The sequence below is a fragment of the Amblyomma americanum genome, chromosome 1 (genome assembly GCF_052857255.1).
Source record: "Amblyomma americanum isolate KBUSLIRL-KWMA chromosome 1, ASM5285725v1, whole genome shotgun sequence".
Lineage (NCBI taxonomy): Eukaryota > Metazoa > Arthropoda > Arachnida > Ixodida > Ixodidae > Amblyomma > Amblyomma americanum.
The window spans coordinates 295,172,354-295,186,801 of NC_135497.1; the positions used below are offsets into that span (position 1 = coordinate 295,172,354).

Genomic DNA, 14,448 nt, shown 5'->3' on the forward strand with positions numbered 1-14,448 from the left:
TTCGCGCCGGCTGTCATAAGCGGCCGGCTGTTCACGCAGCACTGTCGCGTAAGGGACGGTTCGTGAACGTGGCCCCAGATTCATAAAGCTGTTTGCACCTGACATTGGCTCGGCACTGTTACCGCCGACCGCGCGCGGGCCAGTGCCGTGACTGGCCAATGTCGACCAATCGCGAAGGGATCTGAGCGCAAAGGCCTGCAAATATATACGCCAATCTGGGGCTGCCGGGAAGTACGAGGAAAGGCGGCCACCGCCCCTGCACTGGGCCAGGGCCTTTGGGCCATGGTTGCCGCCACGACTGAACCGCGGCCCTCGGAGGAGGCGCCGCAGAAAGGAAAGGGGTCGTTCCGGCGGGGGTCCGAGATTCCTGTCCGGAAGGTTGTTCCCCGACGCGACGGGGCCGAGACACGTCCATAAAATCCGAGGGGCCGGCCGCAATTGGTGCTATCGTCTCCTGGACGCGGATGCCCGGTGGCGCAATTAGTGTCGCGCCTTGTGCGCGCAGTGTCACCCCTGCGCGTGGCGGGGGACAAAGGGCGGCCGATAAGGGGGCCACTTTCCCCGATAAGCGCGGCCCCAAGACATGCGCACTGGGGTATGAACACGCCGGGGCCCGCACACACAAAGAGTGGCCGCGCAGCATCCGCGACATCTTTGTCCGCTTATCGGTATGCAATTCATAGCAGCGTGTCGCTGGATGCCGCTTTAAAAACAAAAACACACGGCCCATTCCACTGCGGGGAGGTACGGAAGGGAGGGAGAGGAGGCCGTGGGCAAATGAGCGCCGAGGACAGGACGAAGGACAGTTGTAACAGCGCCGTTTTTTTTTTCTCTCGCTCTTCTTTATAAGGGCTCGAAAAAAACTGACGTAAGTCGGCTGATATCGACGCTGAAGCCAACAGCTGACTTAGCTGCTGCCGGTCGGAGCGGCTGTGTGCGCGGGGACAGTGTGCGACCGATTCCTGAGGCAGCCGAGCGAACCCCGGCCTTCTGAGCCCCGCACAAGTGCGACCCGCCGCCGTGTGCTGTGCGCCCGCCCCGCCTCCGCCGCTGCGAGCCGACTGCAGCCGAGCACGATGATCAACTGCGTCGCTTTCCAGTACAGGGTGAGTGCCGCGACCCGGGCCCCGGTACCGGCTCCTTCTCCTCCCCTGGTCGCCGACGGGGGAGAACGCGCCGGTCCCGGATAACGGGCCTCACGATAACCGAGTTCGCGGGGTGCGCCCGCACCCGGGAGCTGCGGTGAGTGGCTCTTCCAGCGGCGGTATAGCGCGCGGGCGAAATCGCCAAATGTGTCAGCGCTGTGGGATCCACAGCTGGCGGCGTCAGCAAATCAGGGGCCAGATCCTCGCCAGATTCGTCACACGGAAGGGCAGTTTGCGACTGACCCGCGCCCTTGACCTCCGCAATTACAGGAGCCCAACGCACAATGCCCAAGGCGCCAGCCTGCTCCGACCCGCTTTGAGAATTCGGCCCCTGGACTGCCGGCGCCTGCGGTGGCTTCCACTGCGCCGCCACGTCTTAGAAGAGGCTAACGTTGCGTTCACCCCGCGCGTATCTGCATATCTCACTCGTGTCCACTAAAGGTACTACGAGAGAAAAAAAGAAAGAACAGGGGATCGCGTCATCTAATTCGACGTCAGAGAGTGCTCGCTTGACACCGTTCAGATGATTACTCTCTGTACTTGATTCTCGTTGCTTCGGACGAAGCTCCGCGTATCGTATGCGATCCCCCTGTTGGGTCCTTCGTTTCTGCCTGTGTCATAAGAAGGGCTGGTTCGTGCGCTTGCGGGTCTTGATTGCCTCGGCTGTGTTGCTTCGAGTGAAATCGGGAATATAGCCTTTTGAAAATATTCGATACATAGCTTTTTTGAAGGCTATAATCGCGGTGTAGATAACCTTCCGGCCTTTTGAGTTTCTCGATGTCCATTTGGAAACCAATTGTACCCAGAAGACTTTGTTTATGCTGCCAGTGCTGGTTATTATTGCTATTTGTACACCGAACATCATTCAGTACAGACTTGATACAGTGCTGCCATCTTCCATCGAATGCATGCACAAATGCAGAACATCCTGTACACCGCCAAAAACAAAGAGAGGAAGGGTCTTTCTATGAGGCAGGCTTTGAATGTACAAAAAAAAAATTAGAGAGGTCACTGACTATGGCACATCCTGCTGTGCTTGGCAAAGCACACGTGTGCTCTGCGCTGTAAAACTGTGCCTCCACTTTGTTGCAGTTTCCGTTCTCATTACTCAAGACAGCTTAATTCGCTCGTGCCGTACACGTGGCACTTGTATTACCCACTGATGCCAAGATAAGTTCACTGCACTGAAATTTGCGATGGAGACACAAATTGTCCCGCCAAAAACGTCAAATAACGTGTCAATTGTGCTATTTTTCACCATGCAGTGGCAATTCGAAATCTGTGCTCTGTTTTGCATATCTGCCATCAGTACTGAGGGGCTCATTTTGCTTTAAACCCTGCCTAATATACAGGCTGAATGTTGGGAGGAATTTTCGGCGCATGTTTTGCGCTGAAGAGCAGAAAGAATTCATTGGCGAGAAGAGCAGGAAAGCGAGACCCCGCGTGTCAGCTTCTGCCCAACGTAGAGTTGGTGGCAGATCATTCTTAAAACAGCGCGAAATAGGCGCTGGCGTCTTTTATTTGCGTCCATGGCTTTTTCGCGCTGTTTTAAGAATGTGTCTGCCAAACGTCAGGGGAAAGGCCATATACGCTTAAAAAACGAGAGAAAGCCGGCAGTTGGAAGAACAGACATTTAATCGACTGTCTGGAACAATGTCCAGGAACATCAACCGAATGAAGCATATCGCGTAGTAATCATTTAGATGTTCGCAGTAGTCAGTGCTGGAAGCTGTAGTACGCGACTTCATTTCTTTCTTGTTTCGAGGGTTGGGAGGATGGGAACGTTGCGAGCATTAGACAGAGCAGGTTGTGAGTTAACAGAAAGAATCTGCTCCACTCGCGAAAAATATTAATTGCCGTCGGCGCTACGGGGGAACATATACCGAGTGTTTTTCTTTTTTAACTTCGCAGTTTGTTTGTTTTTTGAACACCGTGAAATGTATACTACACTGCGGTCGGTGCAGGTGGTTTGTACGCCATGGCCGACATTAGTGGTAGTATGTAGTTAAAAGCCAATTAGTTCACTATTATTAACTACTTAATAATAATTGGTTTTTTGGGGAAAGGAAATGGCGCAGTATCTGTCTCATATATCGTTGGACACCTGAACCGCGCCGCCGTAAGGGAAGGAATTAAGTAGAGACTGAAAGAAGAAAGGAATAGGTGCCGTAGTGGAGGGCTCCGGAATAATTTCGACCACCTGGGGATCTTTAACGTGCACTGACATCGCACAGCACACGGGCGCCTTAGCGTTTTTCCTCCATAAAAACGCAGCCGCCGCGGTCGGGTTCGAACCCGGGAACTCTGGATCAGTAGTCGAGCGCCCTAACCACTGAGCCACCGCGGAGGGTTTAACTACTTAAATTTCTGATTGTTGGTTTTCGTCGACGAGTCCAGTTTTTTTTCAATTTCTTAACCGGCATTGTGGTTCACGTGGAATTGTGCGCGCAAAACGACCCAATGGCAAAGCAGACGCGCGGCATCGGCCGACAGTGGTGTGGCTACTCTTCAAGCCGAGGGGCTGTCTGTCGCGAGAAAAAGACGCCCTCATTATAAAATTGTGGGAGACGCTCACCTCACTCGTTGCGTTCCTCGTGATAGGGGCTCCTTACTCGGCCATTTGACACGGCGTAGACGCATGCTGCATGGGGCTTCCGCTGCATTCGTGCTGATATTAAAGCGGCGAAGACAGCATAACGGCTGCCAGCCTCATTCGTCGCCTCACCTGGTCGGCAGTGCCGATGCATATTGCCCCATTGCGCTGCCACGCTTAACCCTGCGCCAGTCTGGTAATTTATTGCCGAAACCATAATAAATCAACTCTATGGCCGAAACACAGCAGCGTTTTCTTCGCGTTGTGGCTGTGCGCTCGGAGCGTTGCACCCTCCTTAGGTTCACAATTTGTCTGCGGCGGCGTAGAGAAAAGGTGCCAGTTGGCCCGACGCCAAGGAAAGCTGCTTCGTTTTTGTTTTGTTTTTTACTTTTAAATGCGTCCTCCCGGAGTGAAGTGTGGCTTTACTAGTTCCGGCGAATTTCGCGCGTTGATTTCGGTATCGGCTCGTTTTGCGCGCATATTCAACGTTCGATATCTCTGACCACAGTGCCGACTTAGAAAGTGAAAAAACTGGGCTCACCTACGATGTTGAACGACTCCGATTCCGCCATATGGCATTGTGCTTTAAAATCAACAATAAAAAGTTAAGTAGTTAATTATAGTTTAGTAATAGTCTTAACTACCTACTACCGCGGGCATAATATCCGCCATGCCGCAGTCTACATGCACAGACCACATTGTCGTATCTTTCAGGGCTTTTTAAAGGAAAATTTTTACAGATTAAAAAAAAATATTAGATCTAAGCTTACCGGCTTAGCGCTTTAATCGGCGAAAGTTCATTGGCTATAGTGGCCGAGAGGTTTGGAGTGGCAGGCTCATTTTGAGGTTTCACAGGCCACTGCCCGGTTGGGCGTCTCACAGGCCCGTTTTGGCGTCTCTACGTTCACGTGCATACTCGGCCTTCTTCCGCTTGCGGTCATCGGTTCGATCGCGTTCCCGGCACACTTCACAGACTCCGGGACCCGCTTGCACGAAGCAGATAGTCTAATTCCCAGTGTTGTCTTATTCGCAGTCTAAATCTTCCATTGGTTTTGAGTAAAGGAAAGGCGTATAACTGGCTCATTGGGTCAGTGGACACCTCAAACGCATGCTGCCTTGAATGCTCGCTGTCGATCTGGCAAAGTGGTCCCAAGGAATTCATGCGCGTTTTTCAGCCAGTAAGCCAAAGGTGAGGATACCAGCTGCAGATATGTATGGGCCACCCTAGGAGTGGTTCCGCTTGAACCAAGTACCATGTACCTGGACTGTTTTTTGTAAAATGTCTCGCTAGGATGGGGGAGCGGCGGCGACCTTCCCCCTATAAATCCGCCCTGGTGGATACGGCTCAAATTTAGGTCGCTGCAGCATTCTGAAAAACGCTTACATGCATGGACACAGCACACATCCTTGACATGAATCGGGAGTCGAAAACAGGTGCGGACAGCCCTGTTGGCAACGGCAGTTTCTATCGTCCTCAGGGACACCGTTAGAAGTCAGCAGCGACCAGGCTAATCAATGAGGGCAGGCCGGTACTTTTTCCGACAACAATTAGAAACACCGCCTCGCAGTTTGTAGACTGGACCTCTTACACTGAGATAGGTTGACTCCAGTGATGAAGGCTATAGCTTTGCTTTGTTTGCCTGGCTTGCGCATGGTTTCGCGTTCATGACTGTGGCTGTACATCGAGCGCAGTTTTGGCGTTGCGACCGATGCATAGTGAGCGCTCACATTGCCCACGAACTTCAGTCGCTGTGTGCGCGCCAGGGCCGTGTTTTTAAGAGCTCGCATTAGAGTGTTATTACTGCGAGCTGAGAAACACACCGACATTACCGCCATTCCCGCCGTCCGCATACGTGATTTCCGCGCCAGTCGTGTTTGTTCTTCACGGTCAAAGCTACAGTCGCGGCCAACGGAAGAAATCGTTTGTGGCTGCCCTTGAGATCGAGCCAACCGAACGAATCGCGCTTGCAGTCTTTTCTTTTGCTTTCCTTGAGCCATGTCTGCCGTTGGCCCGACTGCCACCGTCTTCCTGACAGCGCCGCCGGCTCAGCTGAGGGAATGCGAACACGTCTGGCGTGGCGTGATTGATGCCCCACCTTCCAGTCTCACCTTTCCTGACCTCTTGGCCCGTGTTCGGAAGTAGTACACCATAACACAACGACCGTAACTTGAATTGGACGAGTTTTTTTGCCCCAGACAAAACGACAAACGCCACCGTCTCGGATCGCGTTAGTTGTGTAGAAGCTCTCGTTACATTTAAATAAAACACAGCCGTCTCTTTCTGTTTTGGAACGGTTTAATATAGATTGCCAGTATTTACAGCCCAACTCCCGTGATGTTCACTTTGGCACTACTATTACTGATGCAAAGGCAAGTGAAGTTTCAGTCGAGATGAAGTCACAGGAAAGACGGGTCAGCTGTCGTCACGCAGCCGTCACTTCTGCACTTGGGGCGCTCCCACCAACCGACGCGAACCGAAGTGGACGCTTCCAGAGTGCGAATCCAGGTTCCACGGGTGAGGAAGCAGCAAGTATAAGCGCAGCTCTCCGCGCACTGTGGCGGCGGACCTCCCGACGTCCTCGGCGGCTGGATGCGGCGTTCACTGTTCACGTGCCTCTGAGCCTCAAAAGCAGCGGCTAAATGTTCTACTCGTCTCATACGTCAGTGCGTTCGACAAGATGGTTCCGGGTTTGTGCTCTACATCCAACTTATCTTCAACCACTGCTCGTTTGTTCAAGCATCGGCAACTATTTGTCAGAACGCGGAAGGCGCCCATGGCATTTATCGCTGTTGTCCCTGGGCAGTGCGAAGCGTATACGGGTCCGGCAGCACCCCGGGTGGACCGAACGTTGCTCCCTGCTATCGTCGGTTCGAGGGTCTCCCGCATCGGACGCCGCCGCATGGCGCGCACGTGAAACCTCCAGCGCCTCGGGGGTGGGGGGCACTATACGCGGTCGTCAGCTGCGTTATAAACATAGCCATCCTAACTGGCCCACTCGCTGGAAGGGAAGCTGGACGGCGAACAATTCGTCGAATGGGAAAGCACGCAATAGGTCCATGCCCCAAAAAGAATTCGTCGAAACGGATCACTGGCCGAGCATTGTCGAACTTAAAAACATTCCTTTAGTTTATTTTTATTTTTTTTAGGTACACTCCATTGTCTGTGAGGATTTAGTAAAATATGAGCGTTGTCTTGGTAACTTCGTAGCAAACAAGTGAAAAAAACGTGAAGGTGAAAGTGATACAAAGGATACCGGCTTGGTAATGTAGGACAGATGCAGACGTACTCGTGTCCTAAATATTATTACTCACTGCGCTTTCTTTGATAAAGCTTTTGCTGACAAAATTGACAAAAGAAAGTATAAGAAGCCACTGCAAATGAAGCATTTTTCAGCAGTTCCCCAAATAGACCATAATCGGCGACAGAGACGTTCCCCGCCGAAACCGATAATTCCGTCAGTTAGAACCAAAAGTCCCTATTTCAGGCCATTTTCGCGGCAGAAGCCTGGGGACTCTAGTAATTTGCAAAAAGTAAGCAAAACTGAATTTCGGTCCTTGAAAATTGCCTGAAACTCCGCAAAATTTTCTTTTCGCCAAATGTTACCCCTGAGGTTCCCTGAAAAAGGGAAAATTTTCCGAATGGAACGTCACTGTTTGACGAGAGAAAAAGCGCTTGTACAGGGGCGATGGATAGAAACGCGAACAGAGCGGAGCCTAGGCACTCGGCTGTTCGCATTTCTTTCTATCACAACTTTACGTCAGTAGTAGCAAAAAGACGCTAGAGTCGTCCGTGATGCATTCTAGGACGACGCTGACGTATTTTTCTTACCGCCCCGGTGAAAGTGCACTGAAAAATTCCAACAGCGGAGTGCCTAGGCTGCGCTCTGTTCGCGTTTCTTTCCATCGCGGTAGTACATAGGCGCCATCCACCATCATCAACAACGGATTACGGCCACTGCAGGACGAAGGCATCTCTCACTGATCTCAGATTAACCCTGTCTCGCGCCAGCCGCGGTCACCGAATCTCTGCAAAATTCCTGTTCCCATCTCCCCATCCTGCCACCATCTGTTACACGTCTTGCTCCCTTTGGAACCCCCTCTGTTGTCTGACTGTCCCCGCCGGTTATTGTTCTCCTTATTAAGTGTCCATTTCCTCCCTTCGATTTCCGCTAGGATAATGCTATTTATACCGCCATTCTTTTAAGACCTTTTGAGGTATAAAGATGGCTTATGTGGCATAGTAGTTGGTCTAGGATATCAAAAGACAGGTGAATCATGTTAACCAGTAAGCTGGTTAGCCACTTTCTGATTTAACTATTCTGGTCTGGATCAGCGAGCGACGCCAAACATCGCCACGCGGGCGCGACATAGAAGGTAACGCGTGGCGCTGTACAGAGTGACCTGCACTGGTGGGCGTCGCTGTGCGCGCGCCAAGAACGCGCGGTTTGTGCAAGGCGCGCGGGATGGCCAAAATTTGTTGAGCCGCAGCGCCGAGGCTGATCACGTTTTGGAAGTTATAAAGAGTTATATGGCTATTAGTAACGGTCAGCTACAGATCTGTAACCGCTACCAAGCACCTAAATGTAACAGTTAAAATTTCAACTGTTAGAAATTAGCTAACCCGCTTTCAGTTCACATGGTTCGGCTGTTTACTGACGTCCGCCAACGCTGGTGTTACTATTCCGCAGGAGCTATCTTGATGCAGCAAAAAGCCTATTCTTAAAACATTACTGGCCGGCTTCCCTGAAACACCCTGAATAATTTTTCTTTACATAGCTATGCTGTGCTGCCATTAATGTAATATTCAAACTTCAAGTTCGGCCCCGTGGGTTAAAACTGGCAGTATGCAACTGTTTATTACTTTTCTTTGAGGCATATCGGTAAACTGCTGTTTACAACTGGTGCGGACTAGACCAAATGGACAATCTTTTAGTAATTTCTTTGCAGGAGTCCAGATTTGGAGGAGTCCAGGAGGAGTCCAGACTACTTAGCGTGCATTGATATGCTACTTTTTGTACATCACTACCTACCGTAAACTGTTGTTTCCTTCCAAGAGTGTTGGACGTTGTTTTAGTTTTTCTTTCCCTCTTTCCTTACCATAGAAAAAATATAGTGTTTTGGTTGGCTCGTTTTATTATATTTAACCGTAAATTACACATAAGTTGCTTTAACAAACAACACATCAAAATAAAGCTAAATTATTCCATTCTACAACGGGCATTTTCGATAGAAATATTCGGCACTAATGTGAAATTTTATTTGTCGAATGCAAGCCTCGATGAAAATCATGGTAAACACCGAAAATATTAACTTTATAACACGAAGATTAAAATATTTCAAAAATTCCAAAATATAAAAATATGTTTGATTTATGCATAAAGCACCTGTAGCTTTCAATGTTGTGGCCTGCCTTCATTTTGACCTAAAAACAACTGTTAGCTACCTCGTATAAAGAAGCTATTTCATGGAGATGTTCAAACTTTTTTCTCTGCAAATATTTTTCTTGTAAAACGTTACAAAGTACGAGCGCATCAAATAACATAAATGTGCTTCTTAATCATAGACATCTAAAGAATAAATGTGCAATTTTAATACACAAGAAAAATTCCTGAATACAAAAATCTACTGAAGGTGACAGCAAAACTTCAAAATATATGTGAATGCCATGAAATAAAATAATTGACACTATGTATCAGTTGCACTGAATCTTTCGAATTGAAGAGACTAACGGATACACATTAAAATAATGTTTCACTTCAATAATGTTTTGAACTACAAAAGAAAACCTTCACTGGCCAAGGCTCACGGGGAAGAAAAAAGGTCATTTGCGTTAAAAGACGTATACAGACATCGAGTATGCACAGAAGAGCAGTAAAACGCCTTGTGGACAATTAATCTGGGAAGAGGAAGGCCAGAAAACAAGCTGGCATCACTCCAGTAGAGATGCAGTCGCAGAAGCTCGGCAGTGTTCTTGTAGATGAGCATGGCATCGACTGACGCGCCTCTGCACTAGCTACCTTTGCAAGGGTCATCGGCCTCAGCTCAAGGTTGCTTACTCGGGACGAGCATCCAGATATACTTATTCGTATGGACTGAAATCTTTTTGCCGATGTTGCGAAAAAGAGCCCCAAAAACTTCATCTCATCGTCACTTTAGTTTAACTGCACGATGCCTTCGGATTACTGCGTAGCGTCATGCAGGGAGGGGAGGGGAGGCCCGGGCCTCAGCCAGAGAACAATGCATCCAGGTGGAGTGGATGTTAATGCGTAGCATTATAAGCCCCACCCGTGAGGAAAAAGTGTCCGACGTCCGTCGGCGTAGCGTTGTGTGCACTTGCAACCCACCACCACCCCCTGCCACGGTTGGTACACACAAGAGCCACCTGCCATGGTTGGCTGGTGGCAAAGTGGAGAGAGGGAACTATTCCGCTCCACTTTTAGGGAGGGTGGAAGGAGAGGCCAGAAGGTGGCTTGCACGGGAAGAACTACAAAAGACCCAGCGAAGAGCTCAGAAAAGTTGCTCAGCAGTGTTCTCAGCAGAGTCGAGGAAGGAACCTTTGATGAGCAAAAAAATACAGGGCGAAATATATTACAAAATATGAAGAGAAGCTAAGAAGCAGAAGAGGAGCCATTCAAGGGAAGGAGAAGACCAGCCACCTTTGCAACTATCTGAGCAGAACTGGTCTTGTATCCTTCTTCCAACTTTATCATGTATATTCCCTTCCCCCTTTCTCACTATGTCTTTTGGCAGCAAACTTCTCGAATAATAAAAAAGAGCAGCTTTGTCATTTTTTTTTGGGGGGGGGGAGGGGGGTCTGGTTTCTTGAGGTCTTTATCGATCCAACTAAAACCAGCCTATCTGACATCATCATGAAACTCAGTGCCACTACTATCATTAAAAAAAATTCACGACACTTAGGTCGCTTTCAAGACGGTCGGGCTATATTTGCCATGTTCGCTTTGGAAAACTGCGTACCGCGCCCTTCAGTGTCCCACCAGAATTCACCGCTTTGTAGCAAAGTTAAGCTTAAAAACCGAAAATTGACTTTGTAGACTATATATCTCATGGCATAATAACTCTAAAAATACATTGGCAGCATTGAAATGGTGCGCAATACATATCGGTCGCCGGTGGCCCATGCTCAATAAGCACGGCAAGGAAAGAGTTCAGTCTGTCATTGTACTCTGTCTCTCGAGGTCCTCAACTACGCGCTGCTATTCATTCCAGAAGTTACGCAGGAGGTGTAGGGACCTTAGTATTTCCCATGTATAGTAAGCAGAGTGCAGACATCAAAATCAGAGCCAGTCAAAGAGGCACTAACCTCCTCGTAGCGTATGCACACCTGCATCTAACATGCACCATCCTGGTGCAATGAGTAATGTGAGGCTTGTAAAGTCAGGGTGCACATGTGTCAATACGGCGTACTTGTGTCCAGCCGTCTAGTTGTGAGGTCACCAAGAAATTGTTCATCTCTTGCTCATTGTTTAGAAAAAAAGTTGACAATGACCTCAAGAATTGTCAGTCTGGCTAACAGTGCACCTTCCCTCCCTTTGATCGCAGCTGGGGTTAACCTTAGAAACGTTTCAATGGATCGCATTCGACAGTCTTCGATCGGTATAGGCAGCTTCGATGAATCATCCGTTTCGCAAATTGGCCTGCCGCGAGTTGTTCTTTCATTCAATTGTCCGACCACCGGTTATCCTTCGACCAGCGAGCCTTTACTCTACGGTCATGTGCTGAGTGGTTTCCCGGACGTCGCCAAGGCTCCTGGGAATGCGGCACTCTCCGCACGTCGCCTGTTTGGTTCCTGCGTGCCGCCTCGAAACCCATGTTAGCTGCTACGTCCGCTGTACGTTTCTTGCGAGCGAATGACGTGGGTGCGCTCTTGACTATCGTCAATTAGACGGCTCTTACACCAGCGGTCACGTTTTTGTTCAGACGCCTGGCAGAGCGCCGGAGCCACGCAGAGCGTGACGCTCAGTCGCGTGGTCAGCGTCTTGCCCATGCATGCTTGCCTTGGTTGCGTCGTCCGCATGCTGCTTCCATGTGTGCGTATCGCGCTGTCTAGTACTTTTCCTGGGCTAATACTCGCGGAGGAGAAAACGCGAGCGTAGCTGAACAAAAAATTCCCGGGGTGAATTTAAGTCTGCTTAGGTGCAATGATGCGAAAGCACTTCTCTTACGGTTGCTGCGTGTTCGTTTCTTTATGTCTTTGCCATTTCTAGGTCGTCTTTTCGCTCTAACTTCGGTTGTACCACATCCGATGACGTGGGTCCGGTCTCTAGAGCGTCTAGTAACGCACCAAAGTAGTAATTAATTAAGTAATGCATATGTAATTCATATTAATTAGTTCAGTAATTAAGTAATGCATTAATTCGGTTAAATTACCGACGAATGTGCGAAGTAATTCCCAAAATGAACTAATTAATTACTTTGGTCGTTAAATTCATTACCCAATTAATCATTTGGTTCCTTACTTTAATGTAATTTAATTTATTTGTTAATCTAAATCTCAGCATATATCGCCAGAGGGTTGGAGTTCAGTTGGAAAGCACTTGAACTATCCTCAATCAAGGCCACAGTACCCTTGCTAAGGTGCCCATTGGGACATATTTGGCAAGACTGAATGCAAGTACCAGGAGCATAGTGCACTCCCCTTTGAAACTAGAATCCAGATGACTTCCTCGGCCAGTTACAATATGCAGCCTGTAATGTCAACAGTCACCTTTACCCCTCACACGACCGAATAAGATAACATTCTAGAGGTCTGCTTAAGGTACCGCGGAGTTCGTAGCGAGGCTTCTTGCTTTCTGTGCACATTTTTTTTCCTTTAAATAACGGGATAAAGTTTGCAAAGGGTAAACGGACGTCTTTATTCGCTACAATGGCCGGTAGCAGACTGGATTTTTAAATTGTCGCAGTGCAGCGCGTGCTGCCGAAAGGAGCAAACTATAGCCGGTTCACAAAAGACTGTGCCGAGTTCAGTAACAACAACGTGGCCACACGCAGTCATCTGCCGAGGAAATATCGAGCTCTGACTCGTCGCCGAGAGAAGCTGTCAGAACCTCCCTTTCTTTCGCCTTAGCGATGTCATCGGTCACTTTTGCGCCATCATGTGCGGACGTATAAAAGATGTTGCATTGTAAAATCATTGTCGTTCCGACGCCAATTGCAGCCACTATTTCACATGCTAACGATTTCACTCGGTGCAGCTCAAGCGGCCATTCACTGACAAGAGAGAGAAAGGCAAACGGAAAGGCAGGGAGGTTAACTAGGCAGCGCCTGGTATGCTACCCTATACCTGGGAAGGGGAAGGCAGGGAGAGATAGAAAGGGGAGAGAACAAAGGGAGATGGTCACTTTTCCACGTGTCCGTTGGCCATTACTTGCAGGGTACACAGGGCACACACTAATGGTTCACAACCTTGCACTCAGTCCTGAGTCCAAGAATTTGAAAAGTGCCTTCAAAGCTGTCCTCTGCGATGAAGGCTTACTCCAAGGGCCCAGAATCTTGGCTTCAGTAAGGGACCGAGGATCTAAACGGCGGAGTGTTGCAGCGAGGAGTGCACGCTCACATTGAAACCGAGGACAGTTACAAAAAAGGTGTTCTATAGTTTCGTCGCACCCACAGATCTATCATTCAGGAGAGTCTGCCAATGCGATTAAGTGGGAGTAGGCATTTGTGAACGCCACTCCCAACCACAGGCGACACAACAGCGTAGCATCGCAGCGGGAGAGGCCAGACGGAGGACAGTCGGAGTAAGGGGTCTAGGCGGTGCAGACGGTATGTGCAGTTGGCAGTAGAAGACCATGACGCTAAAAGCTCTCTTCGGTCAAGCATTCGCAGATGTCTTGCTGCGTCGGCTCTTGTCAACGGTATCTGGACAATGTTGGCCCTGCCGCGAGCCGCTCGAGCTGCAGCGTCAGCTGCGTCGTTTCCGACAATGCCAGAGTGTCCCGGTATCCACTGGAAGACGATGTCATGACCCTCTTCCTGCGCCTGGTGTTGGAGATGTCTTAATTCAGCTACGAGTCGATCGTGATCGCCATGGCGTAAAGCAGAATTAATACACTGTAAGGCTGCTTTTGAGTCACTGAACACAGCCCATTTGTGGGGTGTTTGTGCACCGATGTACTGCACAGCCGCACGAAGAGCGGCCAATTCTTACCCGGTGGAGGTTGTCCGCTGCGAAGTTTTCTGGATAATACTAGTCTGTTTCGCAGGAATGACCACGCCGTAGGTTGAACTTGTACCTGAGACCGAACCATCTGTATACACATGAGTGCGGTCACTATACGCGGCGTGGAGTAGGTAGAGTGTAAACTAATTAATGGCCGCTGTCGATAAGTTCGATTTTTTCGTTATGCCCGGAATTGTAAGGCGCACGCATGGCTCCCGCAGACACCACAGCGCAGAGGAGGGCCGTGCTGCCGGGGTGAACTGTGATGGTATGGACGACTGGTGGGCTGCTATAACCTTTGAAAACGCTGCGTGTGGTCTTTGATCCGCCACTGACACAAGGTGGTGCTGGGGAATCCTTGTTAAATGTCGTATGTGGATCCGCAGGGTGTCAAGGGTTATATACGTCGAGAGTGGGTAGTCCTGGGCGATTGCAATGGTAGCAACTGTTGATGCTCTGCGAGGGAGACCCAGGCATGTGCGAAGTGCCTGACCTTGTGTAGTTTGGTGGGCACGCAAATTCGTCTTGCA

The 14,448-nt window shown here is 49.5% G+C and overlaps 1 protein-coding gene across 1 annotated transcript in view; it reads left to right on the plus strand.

Moving 5' to 3' along the window:
* Nucleotides 1-625: 625 nt before the first annotated feature.
* Nucleotides 626-14,448, plus strand: part of Papss (3'-phosphoadenosine 5'-phosphosulfate synthase) — a 62,292-nt gene continuing 48,469 nt past the window's right edge. Inside the window, exon 1 of the mRNA XM_077649553.1 lies at nt 626-1,106. Within this exon, the coding sequence (XP_077505679.1) occupies nt 1,077-1,106 (30 nt within the window). The 5' untranslated portion in view covers nt 626-1,076. The remainder of the gene's footprint in view (nt 1,107-14,448) is intronic.